The sequence below is a fragment of the Hylobates moloch genome, unplaced genomic scaffold, assembly GCF_009828535.3.
Source record: "Hylobates moloch isolate HMO894 unplaced genomic scaffold, HMol_V3 SCAFFOLD_13, whole genome shotgun sequence".
NCBI lineage: Eukaryota > Metazoa > Chordata > Mammalia > Primates > Hylobatidae > Hylobates > Hylobates moloch.
The window spans coordinates 82,354,009-82,380,625 of record NW_026652288.1 but is presented as its reverse complement, the minus strand read 5'-3'; the positions used below and the strand labels follow the sequence as shown (position 1 = coordinate 82,380,625).

Sequence of the window (26,617 nt, the reverse complement as noted above, 5' to 3'; positions counted from 1 at the left end):
CAGGGAAAATAACTAATAGGTACCAGGCTTAACGCCTGGGTGACGAAACAATCTGTACAATTAACCCCCATGACACAATTTTACCTATATAATAAACCTGTACATGTACTCCTGAACTTAAAATGAAAATTAAATAATATATAAAATAAAAATACAATCTGTGGCCATTTATGAAGGGCAAATAACTTGATACATACTAAAACAATTATACCACAGCATGATAATTGGCATTCTTCTAATAATCTTGGGCTATTAAGGTGTTAAATTGCATATAGAAGGCATGTTTCAGAAGACAAAGAACATTTCCAATATATTTTATAAACACAATCATGTCAAAGTTTTAAAACCTCTCACATTTAGATAGGTAAATTACATTCCTTCCCAGTCCTTGATGAGATCATATTTTAATCTGGAAACTTAAAAAAGAAATACAATACTTACATATTTCAGAAAAATGTCACCAATGCTTTTGCTCTCATCCCAATTAACTATAAGGTCTTCAAGATCATCCTGAAATAGCACAAATTGAAATATTTAAAATTAAACCTGACAGCTCCTTATACAACTTTTAATATTTCAGAGGTACTCATTGGAAAGAAGCACTTTACAAAGTGTCTTAATTTGATGTGTAAAATAATGAACATCCCATTCTTTCTCTTCAACAAGGAATTAACTTTTACTACAAAGAAAACATCCTTTGAAAAACATTTTTTAAATATAAAATGTAAAGTCAATAAGCCTAACTCTCCAATATGATGTGATAACTCAATATTTTTTATTAACTATAAAGCTGATTGGTGTTATTAATTATAGAAAACTACTTTCAATCCTGCTGCTAAATCTAAGAAACTCTAAAAATGAGGTTTTTTTAAATTATGTAACATCAGTCATTAAAAACTATAATCTCTAACAGGGGGTCAGTAAATTTAAAAGTGTGAATAAATGAGTGTGGCTGTGTTCCAATAAAACTTCTTTTAACCAAAACATGCAATGGGCTGGATTTGGCCCATGAACCATAGTTTGTTAATTCTTCATGGTCATTCTAAAATATTACTTCTTTGTAAAAACTTAGAAGAACATTTAAAAGCTTTATAATACACAAACAAATCAGATGATAAAATGAGATACCAAGAAATGACAGGCCCTAATTGAAATTCTAAGTGACTTTAAAGTAGACATCCATCAACAAGCTCTTATACTAACGACTCTCTAAAGTTTCAACAAAGACTCCTGGGACACCCTTTCAGTGGGATCCCTGAGATTAAAATTATTTTTGTAATACTGCTAAAGCATTATTTGCCTTTTTCACTCATTCTCTCATAAGTATACAGTTGTTTTCTAGAAGCTACATGATATGTGATATTGCAACAGACTGAATGCAGAAGCAGATATGAGAATCAGTCTTCTGTTAAGCCAGACAGTAAAAAAGCTACAATACTACCACTCCCCTTACGAATTATTTTTGTTTGGGAAATTATTTTTCTTAAATAATGGTACTTGTGTTACCATGTAATGAGCTATTATTTTAAGTGAATTAATATAAAATTAGATATCCCACATGCAAAAAGATGAACTTACACCCTCACCTCAAGCAAAACAATTTTTGAAGAAAACATAGAAAACAATCTTCAAAATCTTGAGTTAGAAAAAAATTTTTTAGATATGACACTGAAATCACAGAAAAAATGAATACATTGAACTTCATCAAAATTTAAAACTTTTGTATTTCAAGAAAACTTGTATCTAGAATTTACAGAGAACCCTTACAACTCAAGAAGACAATCCAATCAAAAAACAGGCAACAGAAAGTAGCCATTTCACCAAAAATAATACACAAATGGCCAATAACCATGTGAAAAGACACTTACCATTAATCATTAGGGAAATACAATTAAAGCCACAAGAGATGTCTCCTCACCCACTAGGATGGTTATAATTTAAGAAAAAAAAAGGTAAGTGTTTTTCAAGAATGTGGAGAAATTGGAACTCTCATTCATTACTGGTGAAAATAACAACTGATGGGTCTGAGCTTCTCAGGAGGCTGACGTGGGAGGATCACTTGAGACCAGAGTTTGAGGCTGGCCTGGGCAATCTGGCAGGACCACATCTCTAAATAAATTAACTAATTACCTTCAAAATAATGGGAAAACTCTGGCATTTTCTCAAAATTTTTAAATACAAAACTACCATACAGCTCATCAATCCTACTCCTAGGTACCTACTCAAGAGAAATGAAAACATGTCCACACAGATCTGCACACCACACTCTCACAGCAGCATTATTCATAACAGCCAAAAATGGAAACAATCTAAATGTCTATCAACTGGTGAACAGACTTTTAAAAGTTAGTACAGTCATATAATGGAATATTATTTGACCAGAAAAAAAGAACTTTTAACATGCTACATTTAGATGAACTAAAAAAAACATGCTAAGAGGAAACCATATCTAAAAGACCACATACTATATAAACATATTTACAATACTATATAGTGTATCAAATAGTATATCTATATGCTATGTATATATACATAGTATCAATGTATAACATATTAAATATATAAAATGTCCAGAAAAGGCAAAATCATAGATACAGAAAGTACATTAGTGGTTGCCTATGGCTGGGTGTAGAAATAAAGGTTAATTTTAAGTAGACATCTTATTTAGGGTGGGTAGTGAAAATGTCCTAGAGTGGATGTATAGTGATGGTTGTACCACTTGGTTAAGTTATTAAAATACTGAATTGTATCATAGTTTCTTTTTTTTTTTTTTTTTTTTTTTTTGAGACAGGGTCTCACTCTTTTGCTCAGGCTGGAGTGCAGTGGCACAACTCACTGTAGCCTCAACCACCCAAGCTCAAGCAATCCTCCCACCTAAGCTTCCCAAGTAGCTGGGACTATTGGCATGTGCCACCACAGTCAGCTAACTGTTTTATTTTTTTGCAAAAATGGGTTCTCACTATGTTGACCAGGCTGGTCTCAAACTCCTAGATTCAAGTGATATTCCTGCCTCCGCCTTCCAAAGTGCTGGGATTACAGGCAGGAGCCACCAGGCCCAGCCTGAATTGTGTATTTTAAATAGGTGAATTTAAAAACATGTAAGATGTACCTCAATAAAGCTGTTAAAAAATAATGCATGTTAAATAATATTTTAAATTTTTGAATACAGCAAATACCAATATATAAAATCCACATAAGTAAAACTTCTTCAATCTTTAAGAATGAAAAGGGATCCTAAAGACAAATAATTTAAGAATCACAGTAAAGTTCAAAAGGGAGAAAAACCACTTTCAATAGCATAAAAGTAAACTCAAAGCAAGAATATTTTAACAGCCCACACACATCAAGAACTGGGAAGATTGAACTGTTCAGAATTGCACTTGAAAGAAAAAAAAAGAAAGAAAAATATTATAAATAAGTCTAATCTTGGGGCAATATAATGCAGTGAATTCTGGCACTGACTACTGAGGTTTAAATACTGGCTCTTGGGCTTGTTACTTCTGTGCCCTTGGACAAGTTATTTAAGCTATGTTCCTCAATTTCCTATTCTGAAAAATAAGGAAAGTAATTATTCCTACATCATTGAGGATTTTATGAGCATAACTATCTGTTAGGGATTCCTCTAAATGCTTTACAAGTATTAATTCATAAACCTGTAAAATAAATACTTACATAAGAACATTGCTCTAAGAAAGCAAAATCATCTTTAGGCACTCTGAAATATAGTCTGCTCTGTAGAAGGTTTATTAGATGACTGCCTCTGTAAAGTTATTCTCTGTGTGTACCGGTTTCACATTTCTAAAATGTGTACAATAATACCAACTTCTTGCTCAACAGATGTGGTAATGCTCAATAGACGGTTGGCTTCATTTTAAACAGGAAAAAAAACTGCTATGTGTTACAAGGATAAAGAAAAAAACCCCAAATTTTAGACATATTTGGATAATGGAATTATGGGTATTTCTCTTTTTCCTTTTCTCTTGAGTTTTACAAATGTTTCACGGCACGTACTGGTTTCACGGTAGAAAGGAACATAAGCTTTAAAATTTTTAAATATTTAACAAACCTGAAATCAGCTAAAAAAAAAACAAATAGTTGCAGTGAGCTCAGATCAGGCCACTGCACTCCAGCCTAGATGACAAAAAAAAAAAAAGAAAAAACTGAAAAACTAATAGTTGGAGTACCATCTTACAAAAGAAGCTTAAAGAATTAAGTTACACTTGAGAAAACTAAAGAGTGACAAATTTTCAAAGCTTCACTGAATCAAAGAATATGATTTTCTAAATTAAGATTATGACTCTGCAAACATAAAATAACACATTTTGTCATAGAAGGGTGTCCAGACTAGCTAAATAACTGACACAAATTCAAATTGATCCACAAAGTTAGCGGCAAAACACCAAGATAAACACCTACTTGACAGGCCAGTCACAGCGGCTTACGCCTGCAATCCCAGCACCTTGGGAGGTCAAGGCGGGCAGATCACTTGAGGTCAGGAGTTCAAGACCAGCCTGGTCAGCATGGCAGAATCCCAGATCCACTAAACATACAAAAATTATTCAGGTGTGGTGGTGCATGCCTGTAGTCCCAGCTACTCGGGAGGGTGAGGCAGAAGAATCACCTGAACCCAGGAGGCAGAGGTTGCAGTTAGCCAAGATCGCACCACTGCACTCCAGCCTGGGTGACAGCGTGAGACTCCACCTCAAAAAAAAAAAAAAAAGAAAAAAAATCCACAAAACCTACTTGACCTTCCATTCTGCTTTTGTGCCACTCAGTAATTCTTACAAAACAAAAAATATTCCAAAAGTACTTTCCTCTTCAAAAATTCAGAATCCTAATTGGAATAGGATTAACTAGCCTGAAACTCTCTAGCTTTCTAAGCTTTTTAAACAAAGATTCCTTCAGAGTTCTCTTTAGATCTAGAAATTAACTGAAATATGATCAGCAATACTGATAAAACACAAAATACAAGCAATTGGTAAATATCATTTTTAATAATTTATAGATCTGCTATTTTTTGTTTATAATGTATACTAAAATAAAAAACAATCTTATATATTTGAAAACATCCGGTAATTCAGATTGGTTCTTTTACTGGAATGTGGCATAAACATTAATGTGAGTTATTTTGAAAAGAAAACTGATCAACTTTGCTCAAGTACTAAATAGGTAAAATAAGAGGAAATAAAACTAAACTACTTACTTAAAAAGTAGTTTAAGAGTTCAGCTAAATCTGTCCAGGAATTATTTTAGTGTAAGAGTTTGACACCTGGAAATCACAGGCCCTTCACCAAAGAGGACAGCATTGTCTCACATACTTTTGGCATTTACCTACCTATAAATGGAGAAGGGACTTAAATGAACTCTAAGTCCATTAGAGGTTTAGAGTTTTCAAAACAAGCCAAAGCAAAACAAAAATATACACCCTAAGAGTAAAAACAATAGGAACATAAGAAAAATAGTACTGGGAGTCACGTCTCTACAGAATAGATTTCATAAAGCCTTAATTACTTGTTTGTAGGATTAACTGAAAATAAAAAAACAGCAAACAAAGGTTAGGTGCAATGGCTCATGGCTGTAATCCTAGCACTTTGAGAGGCTAAGGCAGGAAGATCAGTTGAGTCCAGGAGTTTGAGACCAGCCTGGGCAACACAGCAAGATCCTGCCCTGTCTCTACAAAACACTTTTTTAAAAAAATTAGCCTGGCATGGCTGCATGCAACTGTAATCCCAGTTACTTCGGGAGAGGCTGAGGTGGGAGAATCACTTGAGCCCAGGAGGTCAAGGTTGCAGTAAGTCATGATCAGGCCACTGCACACTAGCCTGGGTGACAGAGTATTCTCCATCTCAAAAAAAAAAAAAAAAGGCAGGGCACAGTGGCTCACACCTATGATCCCCACACTTTGGGAGGCCGAGGCAGGTGGATCACTTGAGGTCAGGAGTTCGAAACCAGCCTGGGTAGCATGACAAAACCCATCTCTACAAAAAAATATAAAAATTAGCTGGGATGGTGGCACATGCCTGTGGTCCCAGCTACTCAGGACTTTTGGGCAGCGGGAGAATTGCTTGAGCCCAGGTGGCAGAGGTTACTGTGAGCCAAGATCACGTCAATGCACTAAAACCTGGGTGACAGAGTGAGACTGTCTCAAAAGCAAACAACAAACATTATGAGGCACTGGAACAAAGAGACAAATGATTCAAAGGAACTAATAAAGGAATAAGAAGTTTTACGTACAAAACTTATTTAGCTGACCAGAAGTACCTCAAAGATCATAATAAATATGTACAATCTGAAAAACATTACTACCAATCTAACATATACAAATTTACCTTGATCTTAGTGTGTACATCAAAGATATCTGGGATGCTACCAAAAATAGTCTTAATCTCCTCTGGTGCAAGGATAGGTCCACCACGTTGTCCTTCCTCTTCCAATGGTATTTGAAATAACTACATGAGAAAAAAGACTAGTTTAAGTAGACTGCGTGAAAAAGAGCTAAAATATAGACAGTGATAAAGGAGACACAAGATATTAATAGAGAAGGAAGTAATAATAAAAAATACTCTCCCTAAATTTGAGACATTTTCCCCATATTTTCTATTCTATTTTATTCTATTTATGTACTCCATTTATATACCTGTGTATATGTATATACATATGCTCTTGTCATGAAGTGTCATTAGAAGCAAATAAAAGTTCACACAGTTCTGCAATCAATCATTAAAATTGTTAGTATGATACAAGAGTAATTTCTACTTTTGTATTCAAGTTACTAAAGATGAAAGCAACAAGCAATCTGTTGCCTCCAGACATATTTAATATATGTGCTAAATGTTTTAAAATTGTTAGTGTAGAAGCTTGGCTTGGGGGAAAGACTGGATTTGAAGCTAGAAGATCTGTTTGTATATATGTTGCTGCTCGTATCAATCTAAAAAGTAAAAGAAAAAAACTAATAAATGAGTTTGGCAAGGCCATAAGATACAAGGTCAGTGCATGCATATGCATGCACAGACACAAATCAATTTTACTTCTATATACCAGTAACTTACAAATGGAAAATATAATTTAAATAGTATCACAATAAAAAATTAAAATACTTAAGTATAAATATAATATGTTCATGATGCTAAATACTGATGAAAGAAATCAAAGACAACCTAAATAAATGTAGACAGATGGTCATGGATTGAAAGAATCAACACAGTAAGAATGTCAATTCGCCCTCAAATTGATTTATAAATTTAGCGCCAATCAAAGTTCCAGGACTTTTTGCAGATATAGAAAACCTGATTCTAAAAATTTATATGGAAAGGCAAAGAAGCTTCTTACTACAAAGCTGTAGTGTTCTACACTATATGGTATTCGTGAGGGGAGAAACATACATAGATCAATAAAACAGATAATTCAGAAACAAACTCATGCAAATATGGCCAAGTAATTTTAGGCAAAGGTACAAAAGCAATTCAATGCAGAAGGATAGTCTTTCAACAAATGGTATTACAATACTATCTGCCATAAGCAAAAAATGAATCACAGCCTAAATATAACACTTTATACAAAAATTAACTCAAAACCGGTCACGGACATAAACAAAAAACCTAAAACTATAAAACAGAAGAGAAAATCTTCATGACTTAAACTTAGGTAAAGCGTTCTCATATATGATATCACAATCTATGAATGAAAAAAACTGTTAAATTAGACTTGAATAAAAATTTACTTTTCTTCAGCAAAAGACACTTGAGAGAATTAAAAAAATACACTATGAATGACAAAAAAGTATTTGCAAGTCATGTTTGACAAAGGACTAGTATCCACAATATATAAAGAATTCTCGGCTGGGCACAGTGGTTACGCATGTAATCCCAGCACTTTGAGAGGCCGAGGTGGGCGGATCGCGAGGTCGGGAGATCAAGATCATCCTGCCTAAGATGGTGAAACCCCATCTCTACTAAAAATACAAAAACAAAATTAGCCAGGCGTGGTGGCAGGTGCCTGTAGTCCCAGCTACTCGGGAGGCTGAGGCAGGAGAATGGGGTGAACTTGGGAGGCACTCTGCACTCTAGCCTGGGTGACAGAGCAAGACTCAGTCTCAAAAAAAATAGTAATAATAATTCTCCCAGCCTGGCCAACATGGTGAAACCCCATCTCTACCAAAAGATACAAAAATGAGCCAGGTGTGGTGGCACATGCCTGTAGTCCCAAGTGCTCGGGAGGCTGAGGTGGGAGAATCACTTGAACCCAGAAGGTGGAGGCTACAGTGAGCCAAACCAAGATTGCACCACTGCACTCCAGCCTGGGCAACAGAGTGAGACCCTATCTCAAAAATTTTAAAGAAAGAATTCTCAAAACTCAGAAGGAAACAACCCAATTTAAAAGTGGGTAAAAAATATGAACAGTTATTTCAACAAAAAAGATATACAGATGTCAAATGAAGACAATATGTTCAACATCATTAGTCAGTATGAAAATGAAAACTGAAACCACAATGAAAGATTCTATTTTTCCAATATTTCTCAAATCTATCCTCTTATCAACTCTGATACTATCCTAAAAAGTTCAGATCTTCAAAATCTCTCACAACTGCTGAAATAGCCTCCAAATTGTTATCACTGATTCCCCAATTTCCCCTCTTGAATTCCTCCTTCAAAGTGAACCAAGTTACCTTTCTGAAATGCAAGTCAGATATTATTGATCTCTCGTCTCATAAAAAAAGTATTCTATAGCTTAGATAACATAGCACACCACTCAAAGGCCTTCTCTAGATTGGTATAGGCCATCTCATCTCAACTTTCACTGTATCTATATGCCTACTACACCCTTGCTATTGATAATACAGAATGATCACTTGTATTGTTTACTCAGTCTCAAAGAGACTTCTCATCTATATCCTCCACTTGTACCAATCATATTCATATTTTAAAATTCACTTCATTGTGAATATTCTCACTGTTTTGATTTTATAATAGTAACAACAAGCTAAACATTGACTATATGAAGACCATGCATGTGTCTCGGACCTACCTTTCCCTAGGTCTGTTTTTATAAATGCTGGTGATAAATCAGCTCTGACTTATATGATCATTTTGTATGACCATCTAAGGGCTGTGATTCTAGGTTACCTTTAGTCAACTTTAAGGAAAATGATAGTACAGCTAATCTAATAACTTTTGCAAATAATCAGTGCTAATTTGGAAACTTCTGTCAAAAAAAGGCATTACCAAAGGGAGGAAATTTCATCTGTATCAGTTGCCATTAAATAAACTGTAAAATTACTTATTTTTCTAGAAAAAAAAGTTCACTTCAATCATTACCTTCTGTATGAAGCTTTTTCTGATGCACAACACACAGAAAATTCCAGCCCAATACCTTCCCTAAACGAGTAGTAAAACTCTCACTTTACAAATCTAATACCTTAACTCCTTTATTATGCTGATACCTTCCATTTGGTAATTATAATTGTGTACGTTTTATCTCCTCTTCTAGTATAAAGTTCTTTAAAAAAAAAAATCTTTAACACTTAGCACAGTACTTTATATTAATTAGGCATCCAAGTAGTATGTGGAATAAATAAAGAAGTCTCTGGATATTCATTTAATTTTGAGGATAAGTTATAATTAAGTTATTCCAAATCCTATCCCCCCAAAAAGGAAAATATCAGTCCTAAAACAAAGTTCTTTAATGAGAATATTATCATGGGCTGGGTGCAGTGGCTCAGGCCTGTAATTACAACACTTTGGGAGGCTGAGGCAGGAGGATTGCTTGAGCACAGGAGTTTGAGACCACCCTGGGCAACATAGCAAGACCCCGTCTGTACAAAAAAAAAAAAAAAAAAGGTTTTAAAGAGAGAATACCATCACGAATTTAGGCCACAATCTTTTAAACAAACCTTTGATGAGTTTATACTAAGCAAAGTGGTACGAAACTTTCTCCAGTCTAATACTTTCATGAGCTTTTTTAAAAGGAGTTTTAGTGAATTTAATTGATATGCAAATTAGAATTCTGAAACTTCAATGCATTTTACCACGGCTTGAAAGAATTTACATTTCTAAGCAATAAATGCTACTAAAGTACACGAATAGTATATGCCAAAGGGATTTTTTGCTACTCAACCACATTTTGAATCATTATAAAAACTTCAACAAGAAACTCATCTATCTAGAGTGATTTCATTTGAGAAGGAAGAGCAAAGGTGACTTAAAATAAATCTAATACAGCAAAGAACCTCATAAAACCTTGACTGCTGCTAAACAAATAATTAACCGTGAAAAATAACCTCTATGACCATCAAGTAAGAAGTCTTTCCATGTCTTATCCATGTATTTTTTCAATGGTACAAGCAACTTAAAGGCTATTAAACTGGACCTTAATGAGTTATTTTATGAATTCAAATAAAGGTCAATTAAAAACTAAACCCAAATCAGAAACTCCATATTGTTTTCTATTGAAAGATAAGCTTGGTGTTACCAACTTCATTTTCTTAACAGTATGTCAACCTATCTCTTTCATTACCTAAAACAGATTTCTTCCTTCTTTCTACAGATACCAACATAATGGCCTATTATTGTCTTTCAGAATGTTAAATTTCAGTTTATTTCTTAATATCTTCTATAATCTCATCCTACAAGGATTCATTAGAGCTGTTTTCTTCAGAAATAACTTTATAGTACATTTTAATATTGGTAAGCAATGAGTTAACATCTATTTATGACTAACCACTGCATATTTCATAAGTCACATGAAATGATTACTGAAAAAAATTACTTATATCAACACTGTTATGCTTCATTGCTATTGTACAGGCGTTTTTCACATATATACAGTACTAAAAAGAAAGCAATGACTCTTAGAACCCATACTTTCAGAAAAAGTTATCTATCACTTCCAAATATAAATGCAGTATCTTGACAAGGAACCTGCAAAATTCTGAATTAAACTTGATACTGAGATCATCTACTGAGTTCTGTTCTCTTTAATTATTAAAAATGGTGCTATTCTGGATAAATAAAAGGTAATACTACAGTTATGACATTTCCCTAACAGCAGTTTTTGTCACACAATTCCATTTTTAACATCCATGTTCAAATTCTATGTTTATATAATTTTCTTGTAAGAAACAGTATCACCTAGATTTTTTTACTTAGGAACACTGGAACAGAACCCATTTTCCAATCAAACTCATACTTACCTGAATAATTGTTGCCAATATATTAACATAATTACTTTCAGTTTGATAAAGCTCTTTTGCAACTTGCCACCTTGCTGACTGCTTTGAAGGAACTGGAGTGGAGTTTTTAGAAGACTTAGTGCAAGACTTTGGGGTGTCTGAAACGTTAAAAGGTGGAAAGATTTAATGGAAGCCAAATATAAATACCAAACATTATGCAGACTTAACAAGATAAAAAGGAGAGAAAACCTACTCTTATAAATGTACCACCATACAGATTTCCAATAAAAAATTTTTTTCTCATAGGCTAAGGCCAGAAAAAAATAACGGTCAAAAATATCACTGACTCCAGTTGGTAGGCATTCCACCAAACAGCCTGTACTCTTAAAAAATGTCAAGGTTATTAAAAACAAAGAAAGACTAAGGAACTGTTCCAGGTTAGAGAAGACTAGAGAGAGACAACCTAACAAATGTGTATCCTGGATTGGATCATAGATCAAAAAGAAAAAAACTTTTTCCTTTTGCTAAAAAGAACATTAAGACTTTTTAGGATAACTGATGAAATCTGAAGTCTACAAAATAGTTCATAGTATTAATGTTAATTTCCTTACTATAATACTGTAATAAGTAATGTAGTTATTTAAGAAATGTGTCTCTATCATAGGAAATAGACATTTAAGTACTTAGAGCTAAAGGCACATCATGTCTGCAGCTTACTCTCAAACAGTATAGATATTAAAAATACATGTGCACGTGTGTATTACATCTGTGTTTAGAAAAAGAGAGATTTTGACTGAATGAATGCTAAAGCAAACATGGCAGAATATGTCCCTTTGGGAAATCTGGGTAAAAGGTATAGGAATCTTTGTACAGCTAAAATAATAAAATAGAAAGAGGGATGTAAAAATACTTACATGTAAAAAGGAGGAAAAGGTTGTTGTGATTACACAACTACAATAATGAAAACTTGTCATATACATATGTCAAAAAGAAGTCCCCCAAAAAAACCCAATATTAACTGAATATTCTTTGTTAGTTCAAACTATCTTAACGCAATATAAAACAACCAGTACAGAGTGGAAGGAGGATGCAACAGTGTATTTCATATACACTTTATGAAAGAAAAAAATTTGCAGCCGGGCACAGTGGCTCACTCCTGTAATCCCAACACTTTGGGAGGCCAAGGCGGACAGATCACTTGAGGTCAGGAGTTCGAGGCCAGCCTGGCCAACATGGTGAAACCTCATCTCTACTAAAAATACAAAAATTAGGTGGGCGTGGTGGTACATGCCTGTAATCCCAGCTACTCGGGAGGCTGAGGCAGGAGAATTGCTTGAACCCAGGAGGTGGAGGTTGCAGTGAGCCTAGATCCCACCACCACACTCCCAGGCCACTGCACTCCAGCCTGGCGACCAAGCGAGACTCCATCTCAAAAAACAAACAAAAAAAAATCTATACACATATCTATAGATATATAGATATACATATATATCTTTTTAATGTATAAAAGCTTAAAATGTTTTCTTACTGTTAATATGGTTAGAATACTTTAACATTAGATATAGAAGCACCTAATAGCAAGTTTTTCAATAGGAAAAGGAATGTATGACATAAAATAGAAATAGGTGACAAAGAACCATAATATATATTTCCAGCACATCAATTTTACTCAATGATAAACAATTTCAAATGCTTTTATATGAAAACAATTATGTACTATGGAGTTCTGAGTGCTTTTTTTTTTGGAGATGGAGACTCACTCTGTCCCCCAGGCTGGAGTGCAGTGGTGCCATCTCAGCTCACTGCAACGTCCACTTCCCGGGTTGAAGTGATTCTCCTGCCTCAGTCTCGTGAGTAGCTGGGATTACAGGCGCACACCACCACACCCTGCTGATTTTTGTATTTTTAGTAGAGATGGGGTTTCACCATGTTGGTCAGGCTGGTCTCGAACTCCTAAACTCGTGATCTGCCCTCCTCAACCTCCCAAAGTGCTGGGATTACAGGCATGGGCCACCACACCGAGCCCCCGAGTGCTTTTTAAAGAAAACAGAATTCAAAAACATTTCCCACTTGCCAAACGTTATTTTAGGCTACACTCACCAGACCCAGAAGCCTCTGCCATTACAGAATATACTTCAGCGGGAAAAAATTGAGATGCACTGATCTAATTTAATTATTCTGTGTCTAGGCAATGACCTACAAACTGGAGAATCTATTTTATAGAGCACCTAATATATGAGTATAGTTGTCACATCTGTTTACCTCAGTGGTTCATTTTCTTCTCATCTCCTAAAATGCATATTCAAGTTTCAGTCCTTTATGTTCTCCTCTTACCATCCCATGCTATTGTCCATTATGATTATAAAACTAGTACATTCTCAGATCTAATCATGATCTCCCTCTCAAGCTGGTTCAACTTTTCCAAATGCTTACTGGATAGTTCTGCCTTAATGTAACTTGGATTTCTCTAAAACTTCACTACCTCCCTCCAAAATATAAACTTCCTATCTATGCCAAGGCAACATTTCTTTCATTTAAATTAGTAATTTGCCTTCATCTCTTTTTATTTCCTCCCTATTACTTTATTCTACCAATATTTCTCCAGTGCTTCTTACTTTTCTTTCCAACCACCACATACTCTGGTTCAGCACCTTATTATTTCATGGCCAAAGCGATCGTAATAGATTACATCATGGTCTGACTGTCTCCAAACTGCCTTCCTTCTAATCATTCTTCAGAACAACTCTCTATGAATTATCTATTCAATCAATTTCTCTGCTGCTCAAGGAGTTTCTAAAATCCCTTGTTGATGACAATATACAGTTCAGATATTACAGTCTTATTTGAAAGTGACCTAATATTAGGCCTCAATTAACATTTTTAATTTAACTATTACTCCTCCACATTCCAAGCAAACTGATCTATCCATTATTCCCTAAAAACTCAATTTGTATGCTATTATCTGTATATTTGCTCCTCTTTATATTCTCAAATTCATTTCAATTTTCTGGGCCAACCTTAAATTTACTTTCAATTCTTTCCTTAAGTATTTAGTGAATATCCACTTTATACTAGGGTCTCAGAATAAACACAGAAGACAGACAAGGTTCATGTTCTCTTAAAGATTACTTATTTGAAGCAAATCAAATAATAAAGAAGTAAACAAGTACTATAATTTCTATCGTTAAGAACTACTACTAAAAACAACTACCGGGTCACAGGATTGGCAGAAAGGAGTGGAGGGATTTAACTTTACAGACAATCCACTCAGATTTCCTTGAGGCAGAGAGAGTAAGTAACAAAGTCCTGAGGTATGGATGTACTAAAAATATTTGAAGAATAACAAAGATGGTATGACTGAAGCTTAAAGAGTACAGGCATTATTAGAGAGCATAATACCACATGAGATTAGGCAGATGAGGGCAAGATTACATAGGGACTTAAAAGCTACAGTAATAGAAAGCCATTAAGTGATTTTAAAGCAGAGGAGTGGCATCATCTAATTTATATATTTTTAAAGACTTTTCTAAGTGTTGCATATAGAAAAGCACAAATTAAAAGAGAGAGACTATTTAGGAGACTACTGCAATCATCTAAGAGACAGCCTTTTTACAGAAAAGACTGATGAAGAAGAGCAAAGGAACAGAGGAATTAAGAGTGGCAGAATCCAAAGCTCTAATTTGGTTATCTTAGGTTTAAGATGTCTATTAGACATGGACAAGGAAGTACAAAGTATGTAGCTTGACAGGGAAGAGGACAAATTTGGGAGTCATTGGCATACAAATGTTTTTCAAAACCATAGAATTTACTAAGATAAGTTAGGGAGAGTACAATAGAGAAGAAACAATGACTCAGGAGGAACATACAACATTTAGAATTGAAAAAAAGAAGTTAGGCCAAGGAGAATGAGAAATGAGTAAGTAATATCACAGAAGCAAAGAAAAAAAAATGTGTCCATAAAGGAGTAGTTATCATGTGTTGAATGCATAAAAACTGTCTCCCCAACAAGGACTGCAGATCAGTTGGAATGGGTTGAAAGGACAATGAGAATCAAGGAAATGAGACAACAGATCAAGGTAATTCTTTTAAGTATACTGATGTGAAAGCGAACAGAAAAATGGGACAATAAATGAAAAGTGTCATGAGGTCCGGAGGAGATTTTGATTTTTTTTGTTTCTTAAATCCAGAAAACACATTTGTTTACAGACTAAAAATTAAAATGAGGAAAATACTGATAACCAAGGAAGAATTATAGGAGCCTTTCTGTATCAGTTCAGCACAAAGTGAACTCACCCTCCTCTGACTTCATTCTACCTATTTTCTCCATAATTTATGTGACCTCCCCTGTGACTTTGTTTGCTTTTTGAACAGTACTATCACTCTCTAGTTATATGACCCTGGACAAATTACTTAACTTCTCTGTATCTCAGTTTAGTCATCTGTAAAACAGGAATAATAAAATCTATTATAAACACACAAAACATATAAAGCATTTAGCATGTAGTAAGCAGTCATTAAATTGCAACATTATTAAGCTTAATTATTCATGTGTCTTTTCTCTACAGCTAGAACAAAGGTAATTAAAGGCAAAGACTTTCATATTCACTATATCAGGGATTTATCTAAATTCTAACAATTATTCCATTCCACTAAACTTTAAAGACAAGTTTTTAAGAATGTGAATTACCTCCATAGTTAATGCTAGACTCTGGTGTGTTGGAGATATCTAGGAGTGACCCTATGGAAAGGGAATGCTCAGCTGATGGGCGCTTACGGGGAGGAAATGGTGACACGTCTGTCTCTCTTGAAAGCTGAGCAAGTGTTTCTTTTAAACGACGTCGTTTGCGATTGCTGTTAGGGGTATTTAGAGAAAGCATTGACACTGATTTCTTGAGCTCAGGAGTATTTGCCTGTAATCAAAAGCACAAAATCTCAATTTACTTCCATGGTTCTTTACTGAGACAGGAACAAGAAAAAAATATATTTACAAGTCTGACAGAATCTGGATTTTGCACAATAATTTTATAACCCTACACTCTATCTACCAGGCAATTCAAAAGTCTCATAAAACATAATAGTCAAGAGACCACTGTAATTGCCTAACCTCAAGCATCTCATTTTTCTTCCTAGCCACTATCACCATTATATTTTCATCTGTAAACTTGTTTACTACCTGCTCCTTCATTAGCCCATAAACTCCACGAAGGCAGGGACCATTCATAGTCTGTTTGCTGTATCCCTAGCACAGTGCCTGGACACAATGCTTTCCAATTATGTGCTGAGTAACACTTGATTTTTAAGAGTTCTCTCCCTAAATCTAAAGCACACTTTTTAAACTCTAAGAACTTTACATTTCGAAGAGTCTGAAGAGAACACAATATGGTACTATATAGATTTTACAGAAACAACTCATCTTCAATATTCCACACAAAGTTATTAAATTCTAAACTGAAGTAAATCTTCCCTTAAAGCCTACTTCCATAACTTTGTCATTTTGGTGAGTGATACCACTTTTCACCAAGATTCACCATAAAGACTAGATTTTTCCTGATGATATTCTACTATCAAACTCATCTTTTTAATGACATCTCTCCCCTTATTCTTCTTCAATGGCTCCCAATACTTATAGGATAATATCCAAGCTCATTAATGTATTAAAAACTTCTTGATTCTATCTATCCATTAAGTTTTATCTGTTGGTCTTCCTTCCCACACTGTATTTTAAAGCTATACTAAACTACTTATTTTAATGTACTCTCAAAGCTTTCATACCCTCTCCCAATTGGGGTTCTAACGAATGTCCTTACCTAGTTGGCCTAGTAAGTTGGGTCAACATTTATTTGACCTTTTGATTCCCTCCTGAGTCTCTGAGTGAGGCTACCTAAAATACATTACTCAATTGCAGCACACATCATTCCCCATCGTAACTATGTACAAATCTATCTTTCCATTAAAAGTCTAAGTTTCTGAAGATACAGATGTTCTTGTTCGTAATGTTACCACCAAGAATTCGCACAGAATAACATATTAGGTTAAAATAATACACATTACATTGAATAGTTCCACTTAAATCTACATAGACTAAGATAACTTGATATCCCAATTGTTTTAATCATTCTGAAATTCCTAAACATGCTCTCTAAACCTTCTGGACAGAAAAGTGTTATCTGCAAACAATCAAGCTCACAGAACAAATAACTAAGGGGTTAAAAAGCATACCTTTTCATATAAATACATAGTTTCTCCAGCTCGGGCATCCATTTGAATGCTTCCCCAGAACCACTAGGTGAGAGAAAAAACATTTTAATAAATAGTTTACATTTATTTTATCAGAGAAGCTATTAATAGTGTTTTTAAAAACCAACCTCATTCTAGAATTACTTGCCTCTTGCTTGACAACATAAAGTTTCTTTGAAGGTTCAAAGGGAAGATCTTTTATTATATTCTCTTCAACTACAAGGTGAGTGCATCTTTCATCTCCAAGTGGTAAATATTTACCTCCTAAAAAGGAATGCACATAAGCATAAATAAGCCAAGCTACTTATTTCCAAACCCAAATTTTTTAAGAGGTATATTGACCAGGAAGTGATTAAGCAGGCCTAGGGACTAAAAGAGATATAACTTTTACATTATGCTAAATTTTACCTTGCATTTCAGTCATTTCTTCCATATTGGTTTTCTCTTCATCTGAAAATCCCAGGAAACTTAAAATACAATCTTGAAATGGAGGAACTTTAAATTCATTTCTAAAGTCATCAACTGCTGCACAGAAATCCCTAAAAACAAAATACACTCTTCCAAAATCAGTTTAACTTAAATTCAAGTGTTAGGTATATCAATTTACAAACCTACAGTAATTTTCAAGGTCTTAGCGTAATCTATCTATTGAAACTACTTAACATTTGGTCCTGAAAAGTTCACAAAAACTTCAATTTAAAAAAATGATGTGTCCTCAGTCATCCCAAAAGTAACTTCTGACAAAATGTGATCACAGATAAGCTTTACAAGAGATTCAAATTTCTTCTCTATTATTTGAAGATTTATATGTACTGTGTTCCAAGGCTTTCATGAAATCTAAGTAATGATAACTTTCATGAAATCTTAATGAAGTGCCACAGCAAGAAATCATGAGCTTGGAAAACTAAGCAAAACAAGGCAATAAACTTCAAGCACCAATTAAAATGTAACCAGACAACACAAAATTTTAAAAATATGTAACAAAATCCAAATACCCAGAATTATTTAGCTATTATCTAATAATTTCAGAATGTTTGTAATAGCCAAAATTACTTCACAAGGTAAAATCCAAAGATATCAAAGATATCGTTCAATTTTTAATTTTTTATCACTTGTTCTTCCTAGATTTTATTCCTCAAACTACTCAGACTGAATTCATTTTTTCTATCTATGAAATTACTTTTTTCAGCACATGGATTTATCTTTAAACCAGAATGTTTAATTTACATAATGAACTACTGAATTTCTAAACACTTACTGTTCATTCCGCCTTTCCCAAGCTTTATAAATCCATTCTGGCTTCATAATTGGAGTACCTAGACTCACAGCAACCTAAAAATATAAACATTACAATGAATTTTCTCCTTAAATAACTGCATTCAAGGAAGTTCTAAAGAGTTAACATACTTAATTTTTTGCAGTTTTAGATCACTATCTGCTTTGTAACAAAATAATTTAAAAATTAACAAATTGTCTTCCAATCATACAAGTTAGGGTAAAATAACTTCAAAACAAGTTCCATGGTGTCCAAACTGTTTCCTTATTTTATTTTAAATAAATGTATCTCTGAAGTTCATCTTTATTAAATTTCTATTTCTCCTTTCTTCATGTTTACTTCCTTGAAAGTATGACCCTCAAGATAGCACTACAGAAGAAGACATCCAACTAATTCACTAAAACCTTATATATGAGTTGAAATATTTAGGGTAAATTGAAGAGTACACTAAAATTACCATTTGCTACACAAATACACTAAGGTAGACTAAGAAAAAATGATAAACTCTTGCTAAGACATTCAACTATAATCTTAAACTAAGATTCAATCCTAATAAGAGTATTTTCTCCTATTCTAATATTCACAAGTTAAATCTTAGAACCACTTTATAAGAGCAGAGCTCTGTTCTTATGAAGCGCACTTAGACGGCCAGGCGCGGTGGCTCATGCCTGTAATCCCAACACTTTGGGAGTCCGAGGCAGGCAGATCACCTGAGGTTGGGAGTTTGAGACCACCCTGGCCAATATGGTGAAACCCTGTTTCTATGAAAACTACAAAAATCAGCCCGGCATGGTGGCGCGCACCTGTAGTCCCAGCTACTCAGGAGGCTGAGGCAGGAGAATGGCGTGAACCCAGGAGGCAGAGCTTGCAGTGAGCCAAGATGGCGCCACTGCACTCCAGACTGGGCGACAAGAGAGAGACTCAGTCTCAAAAAAAAAAAAAAAAAGGCACTTAGACAAGAGTGAATTACCTACTTTCACAATTCCTACAATGCTATTCATCTACCAACCCCCACGATCCTAGTCATCTTTCAACACCTCACTCAAGTTCCATTCCCACTTAAAACTTAACCACTCTCGGCCAGGCCTAGTGGCTCACATATGTAATCTCAACACTTTGGGAGGCCAAGGCAGGAGGATCACTTAAGCCCAGGAGTTCGAAAGCAGCCTGGGTAACAGAGCAAGACCCTATCTCTATTTAAAAAAAAAAAAAAAAAAAAAAAAGAAAAGAAAGAAAGAAAACTTAACCACTCTTATGATTTAAAATTTTTTACCAAATATACTCATAGCAAAAATTGAGTTTCTGTTCTTTAATTGTGGAAGAAATAGATAAAAGACTGCTGTTATTAAACCCATGCCAAAATAATGCTGTATTGAAATACACAAAAATACCCAAGTTTACATACCCTGAATTTTTCTCCTTGTGTACAATTTGCCACCAAATGTGTAACTTTTGAATTAAAGTCTTTTCGAATAACTCCACCCATGTGATGGACCAATGTCACCAACCTGACCTCAAAAGAAAAATTAAGCAACACTGACTTTATGGTTAATTTGAACAAAATTTTAAACTATGTTTACCCCTCATTTAGCATTTGCTAAATACTTTCTATTTATAAAATACATACAGGATTTTTATAAAGCTATTAAATTTTATGTCAAAATAAGTATAAAAAAGATTAGTTTGCCTATTAACACAGGCAAAATTATAGAGGTGGGATTAGTAAAGATTTCACACAAAAGTAAGTTAAACAACTGCCTTTCCTATGGCCTAAATATATTGCTTTTTAATACCATACTGCGTAAATATATTGGTTTTTTTAAAAAAATACCAAGTTTTATCACATCAAGACTCTTCCCACAAAATCAGAGTAATACCCATCAGTTCCAACAACAAAGTATTGTGAACCAAAGAAAGAACTTTCTGGTCGGGCGTGGTGGCTCACTCATGTAATCCCAGCACTTTGGGAGGCCCAGGCAAGCGGATCACGAGGTCAGGAGATCAAGACCATCCTGGCTAACACGGTGAAACCCCATCTCTCTACTAAAAATACAAAAAAAATTAGCCAGGCATGGTGGTGGGCGCCTGTAGTCCCAGCTGCTCGGGAGGCTGAAGTAAGAGAATGGCGTGAACCTGGGAGGTGGAGTTTGCAGTGAGCCGAGATTGCGCCCCTGCACTCCAGCCTGGGTGACAGAGCAAGCCTCATCTCAAAAAAAATAAAATAAAATAAAAAATAAAAATAAAAAAGGAACTTTCTATGAATTCTCTAGGGCAATAGAATACTTTAAGGCTGAACTTGTATAACAAGAAATTGCAATGTATAAACAAAAACTTTAAATAACCAACGTAGCCAATATGGTAACAAGACAGTCAAACAGAATTGCTATGAAATCTTTCTATTAATTCATATCAGCCAGCCTAGACAAAACACTGGTCTTTTTATAAGGCTCTTCAGGATTTGTTTCTTCACAAAATTTAAAATCTGGTATAGCCATAATAAGTTATCCTTCAATATTTTAAAAATAAAACCATAATACTAAAAAGGAAAAAAACGCCAATTTTATTTTGCTGTAAAAAACACGCTTTGAATTTGTTTCGTAATACTTACTAGTTCTTCTTTTTTCCGAAATCCAGTAAAGCATAGTACTAGATTCATCATACTTGTACAATACAACGGGCGACATGAAAATGGCAAAGGCTGAAATGAAGGATACACCAATTTTAAATGTGAGCTTTCTCTTTAGTAGAAAATACAACACAACTTTCTCAAGCTAAATATATTTCTCCTCTTGCCATTCAACTTTCCCAATCCAAAGATTTACTGGCATTTTTTTCAATATGCAACCAAAAAAACCCAGCAAAACGACAGATTGCAAGTTTCCCAATAAAAATATTTCCCGATTCCCTAATCATATGCAATATACATAATCTAAACACACTTTACTCTCAGCAAATTAAACAAATATTAAATGCACTCTGACAGACATGAAGTACTGACTATAAGCAAAGTTTTCAGACTCCATACACTACTATAAATGATTCTAATTAATGTTATTAAAACAGGTCAGAGGCATTTTATAATAAACACTGAGTAAATACAATACATACACTTAAACCAAATACAATTCTAATTTTTAAGCTAATAAATGGTGATATTCAGTAAATAATTTACCCAACAGTTGTGTGTGTGTGTGTGTGTGTGTGTGTGTGTGTATAAAAGAGAATGGTTTAAAAATAATAAAAGAATAAATTTGATTTTCATCATTATATAAGATTATTTTTCAAAATTTGGTCTTTTAAAGTTTATTTGGGTTTTGAAACCAACTACTCCAAATCAAAATGTTAGAGAATTAAAGGTTAACATGTGCTTATTATTACTAACATGTGTAACAATAGAAGTACAAAGACCTAAGCAATTTTAAGTAAACAAGGCAAGCTTAAGAATGAGAAGCCACAAAAAAAAAAAAAAAAAAAAAAAAACTCATACGACTGCTGTAGAAAAGCAGTTTGCAGCCAGGCACGGTGGCTCACGCCTGTAATCTCAACACTTTGGGAGGCAGAGGCAGGAAGATCACGTGAGGTCAGGAGTTCAAGACCAGCCTGGCCAACATGGTGAAATCCTGTCTCTACCAAAAATAGAAAAAACTTAGCCAGGTGTGGTGGCATGCACCTGCAGTCCCAGCTACTTGGGAGGCTGAGGCAGGAGAATCGCTTGAACCCGGGAAAGCAGAGGTTGCAGTGAGCAGAGATCATGTATTTATTTATTAAATAAATAAATAAATACAAAAAGCTAAAATAATTTTTGAATTTTAAGTTATACAGTAACTGATAAAAATGGAACTGTGGCATCTGTTCTGTGTTGAGACAAATAAAAGTTTATGTATATGTATGAATTTCTGGAACCCAAGTTTAACCAAGTAATCTTCTCTAAGACATTGTGGTATTAAGATTGTGTATATGACGGACGCGGTGGCTCACGCCTGTAATCCCAGCACTTTGGGAGTCCGCGGCGGGTGGATCACGAGGTCAGGAGATCAAGACCATCCTGGCTAACATGGTGAAACCCCGTCTCTACTAAAAATACAAAAAATTAGCCGAGCATGGTGGCGGGCACCTGTAGTCCCAGCTACTCCGGAGGCTGAGGCAGCAGAATGGCGTGAACCCAGGAGACGGAGCTTGCAGTGAGCCGAGATTGTGCCACTGCACTCCAGCCTGGGCCCAGAGCAAGACTCCATCTCAAAAACAAAACCAAAAAAAGACTATTTATTTGTCTGTGTATATGCATATGTACAGTTATCATTATTTAACTTTCAAAGGCCTTAGCTTTTCACTACTAAGTTTAGAATGGAGGAATTAAAGGACCACATTAGAATAGCCACTATTATTCCTATTCTAAATATTTTGCTCTCAACAATCAATGAGATTTTTCCAAATAAATTTTTTGCTAATTAAAATTCATTAATAAAAATTTAAACTTGAAAAGTCATAATAAATGTATATGCTTACCTCTCCTTTTTGTGAACAATTTAATACAACTGGTGGTCCAATAACTCTACAATCGGCCTTGTGGAGGTCATTAAAGACAGAATCCTGAAAGTCCGTGACTACAAATACATTTTCAAATTCTGGAGAATCCAAACCTTCAAATTCTTCCACTGACTCCATCTTTACAAAGCCCACTTTAATGTCCTTTTCATCATATAGTTAGCAGAAATAAAAATTATTTATATATCAAATAATCCATCTGTCTCTCTAAATACGGCTTAACAATCAATTCAATATCAACTTTAACATGTTTATATTTGTAGAAAATAAGTTTCTATCACACAATAATCAGCATTACACTTAATGAACAACCATATTTCTTTACGTACTTACATTTTTACATATACATATCTCCATTCAAATTAAGTTCTTAAATTTTAAAGATCAGTATTATAAAGGCATAATTCTGACATTACTTATTAGTCATAAATCGAGTATGTGTAAGTTCCATAAAATTAGAATGCTGAAGTTTTTAAGTACATGCATTTTGATATCAAGATGCATTAGAAAGATATCCACTACTGACAAAGAAAATGATACCATACATAAAGTTCTTACTGTACAAATTAACTATCTTCAGAAAAATAGGAAAATAATACTATAGCACTTAATACTTACAGAAAGGAAAATCAGCATAATCATTTTAGTGGATATGTAAGATATATGAGAAAGATGTGCAATATGTAGCAGTTGCAGCATGGCAAATGTAGGATATAAAAAGGCAAGTTACTTACAGTAAACACTTTATACATCCACGAAAAATAATGAAGATACTAAAGTACCTATATAACTCTTGTAACTCTTGTGTTAAATTTTAAAAAAAAAATTTTTTTTAACTCAAAATGGGTCAGTAAATTATTTGAACTTTATTTGCAAGGCTGGTGTGATGTGCTAAATTATGTACCCCCAAAATTCATGTTGAAGCCCTAACCTAGAATGAAGAATGAAGTCCTTAGAATGTGACTATATTTGGAGATAAGGACTTTAGAGGTAATTAAGGTTAAATGAGATCATAGGGGTGGGCCCTAATCCAATCCGGTGTCCCAATAAGAGGAAACACCACAGATGCAAGCACACATAGAAGAAAGGCCATGTGAGGACAGCAAAAGGACACTGCAAGCCAAGGTGAGAGGCCTCAAGAGAAACTAAACCTACACACACCTTAATCTTGGACTTCTAGCCTCCAGAACTGTGAGAAAAGAAATTTCTACTGTTTAAGCAATTAACTGTGGTATTTTGTTATGGCAGCCCTAGCAAACTAAAACAGATGGATTCCAGAATTAGATTATTTCGTATGCTGGGGCAAATTCCCTGATTATAAATTACTGTGATTTATAATTTTGGAAATACAGCAAGAATTTAGACTAAATATAAAATTAATGAGAAAAAAGAAGCTAAGGAGTTAAAATGTATAAAACAGTTTCTATTCATTAAGCTTCAGATTGCACAAAATACACCTTGTGCCTAATTCCAATCACCAGAAAGTAGAATAATACAATCAAGGGAAGTGCAGCATGCCACATGCAATGAGTTGCTTTGACCTACCATATTAATAACACTTTTTATTAATTTTTCATCCGATTTTCCAGGACAACTTTCTTTTATCTTTATAACAGGGACTTCCATTATTTTAATAGTCTGTGGAAAAGAGACTTAAGTATGAGGTTAAGAAAGCTATGAAACTATTTACACACTAATGGAAGAAAAATTGCATTACAAGAAAAAAAAAAACTAAAACCTAAAACTCCATACCTTTAAGGCTTTTATAAGTTCTTCTTGTTTTCCAGCTTCTTGAACCAATATCACTCTTGTTTCAATCTGAGGCATCTCTTCTGTTAAAATTTAAAATGTTTCAATATGTTTATCATGTATTAACATGACAATCAGTAGCTCCTTATCGCTCTTTTGGCTATATCTGGTATGTATTACAACTTTGAGGGAATCATAACTTTCTCTAAATTTAATAGGACTCAACTCCCAACTTATTACAAAAATATTTGGCTATATATCACTTTAGAGAAAGAGAAACCATATTGTAGCAGGGTATACAAACATCAGCATTCCTCCTAGCCAGAGAATGCGCTATCTTACATAGTCATCCTCCTCAACAATGCATATAATTTTAGGAAAAACCCATTTATAAAGTGGTAAAGGAAAAAAGTAGTTATATAGTCATGCATGACTATATAACTTCTAGCTAACAGTGCTGTAACTAGACCGCCCTCACATACAGAAAAAGGAATATCCAAATTAAGATGCCTCCCTTTTCAAAGCTGCAAAGCATATAAACAACCCAAATAATAATCAGAAAAATGGCATAGTGTAAAAGGATTCTGTCAACAAATATTTACTTAATACCTGTGCTCTAGCATTACAGTTGGTACTAAAATTAAATCATAAGAAAGTCACTAGTAAGTTTAGAATTAAAATAGAAATTGATTGTTTTAAAGCAGGTAACAGGTTTACCTTCTACATATGAAGTAGATCCAATAAGTAAGTTTTCCTTGGACATCTCAGTAACTTTACAATCAAAAATGGAAGAGTCTGCCAAGCTAGTCCTCCCAGTAGTGGATGTTAATACACTATTTTCAGCCATGATTTGTATTCTTCTAAATCAGCTGAAAAAATAAAATTTGAATAAAAATACATAAAAATGGTCATTGGGCAAAAGTAAGTATTAGAGGCCCTTTTTACCTAGAATTTATAAAAAGTATTATTACCCATTTTCTTAATGAACCAAAGAAAGTCACTGACTTTCTCTGAGCCTCAGTTTCTTTTCCTATAAAATAAACATACCAATACCTCACTCACGGGAATATAATAAAAATAATAATGTATCAAAAGCACATAGAACATTACTAGACATACAACAAACACTCAACTGTAGCCATAAATATTATTCTACCTCCCTTCTCCACATCTTTGCCCTCAACCAATTTCTTCCTATATTCACTTATAACACCACCATAACACACCTCCCACAAAAATCCTAGCCCAAAATCTGAGATCTATCCTTATTTTTTCCTCTCCCACATTTCCCTCCCCAAAATTCCTACCAATGCCACCTCAAATATCTCTGGAATCTGGCCCCCCTTCTCTATACACTCAATGCCACAATGGTCACTTGGTCTAATAAAACAGCTCCACACAACTTTACCATCACTTTCTTTAGAAATCACTCTCCACATGGTTTTCAGGAATATGCACCTAAATACAAATGTGACCATATCACTTCCCTGCTTAACAACTTCCGTAAGTACTCCTTATATGTCCAAGTCCAAATTCACCACCAAGTTCACAATTCGGTCCCCGCCTAACTATTCACCCTCACCATCTGTAACTACCCCAGTCCCTATACAATCTATGCAACAGCAACATGAATTTCTCAGCTA

General features: G+C 34.3%; 1 protein-coding gene and 1 non-coding gene across 5 annotated transcripts in view; one reads left to right on the top strand and one right to left on the bottom strand.

Annotated features, from left to right (window-relative positions):
• The window catches only part of ECT2 (epithelial cell transforming 2), a 69,193-nt gene that overhangs the window by 39,135 nt on the left and 3,441 nt on the right, over window positions 1-26,617 (bottom strand). For 2 of the 4 annotated variants that reach the window (XM_058426809.1, XM_032174010.2), the window contains 14 exons: window positions 25,692-25,843; window positions 24,978-25,057; window positions 24,771-24,863; window positions 23,187-23,369; window positions 21,289-21,378; window positions 20,086-20,193; window positions 18,663-18,736; window positions 17,813-17,943; window positions 17,553-17,668; window positions 17,387-17,449; window positions 15,855-16,077; window positions 11,189-11,325; window positions 6,330-6,449; window positions 442-510 (listed from right to left, as the gene is read on the bottom strand). In XM_058426809.1, coding sequence (XP_058282792.1) covers window positions 442-510; window positions 6,330-6,449; window positions 11,189-11,325; window positions 15,855-16,077; window positions 17,387-17,449; window positions 17,553-17,668; window positions 17,813-17,943; window positions 18,663-18,736; window positions 20,086-20,193; window positions 21,289-21,378; window positions 23,187-23,369; window positions 24,771-24,863; window positions 24,978-25,057; window positions 25,692-25,821 — 1,617 coding nt within the window. In that variant the 5' untranslated portion in view covers window positions 25,822-25,843. The remainder of the gene's footprint in view (window positions 1-441; window positions 511-6,329; window positions 6,450-11,188; window positions 11,326-15,854; window positions 16,078-17,386; window positions 17,450-17,552; window positions 17,669-17,812; window positions 17,944-18,662; window positions 18,737-20,085; window positions 20,194-21,288; window positions 21,379-23,186; window positions 23,370-24,770; window positions 24,864-24,977; window positions 25,058-25,691; window positions 25,844-26,617) is intronic. The other 2 variants (XM_058426810.1, XM_032174008.2) reach the window with 1 other exon arrangement.
• On the top strand, window positions 8,935-9,063 carry LOC116481326 (small nucleolar RNA SNORA72). Its single transcript, XR_004251493.1, has one exon. It is a non-coding gene; the product is annotated as a small nucleolar RNA SNORA72 (small nucleolar RNA).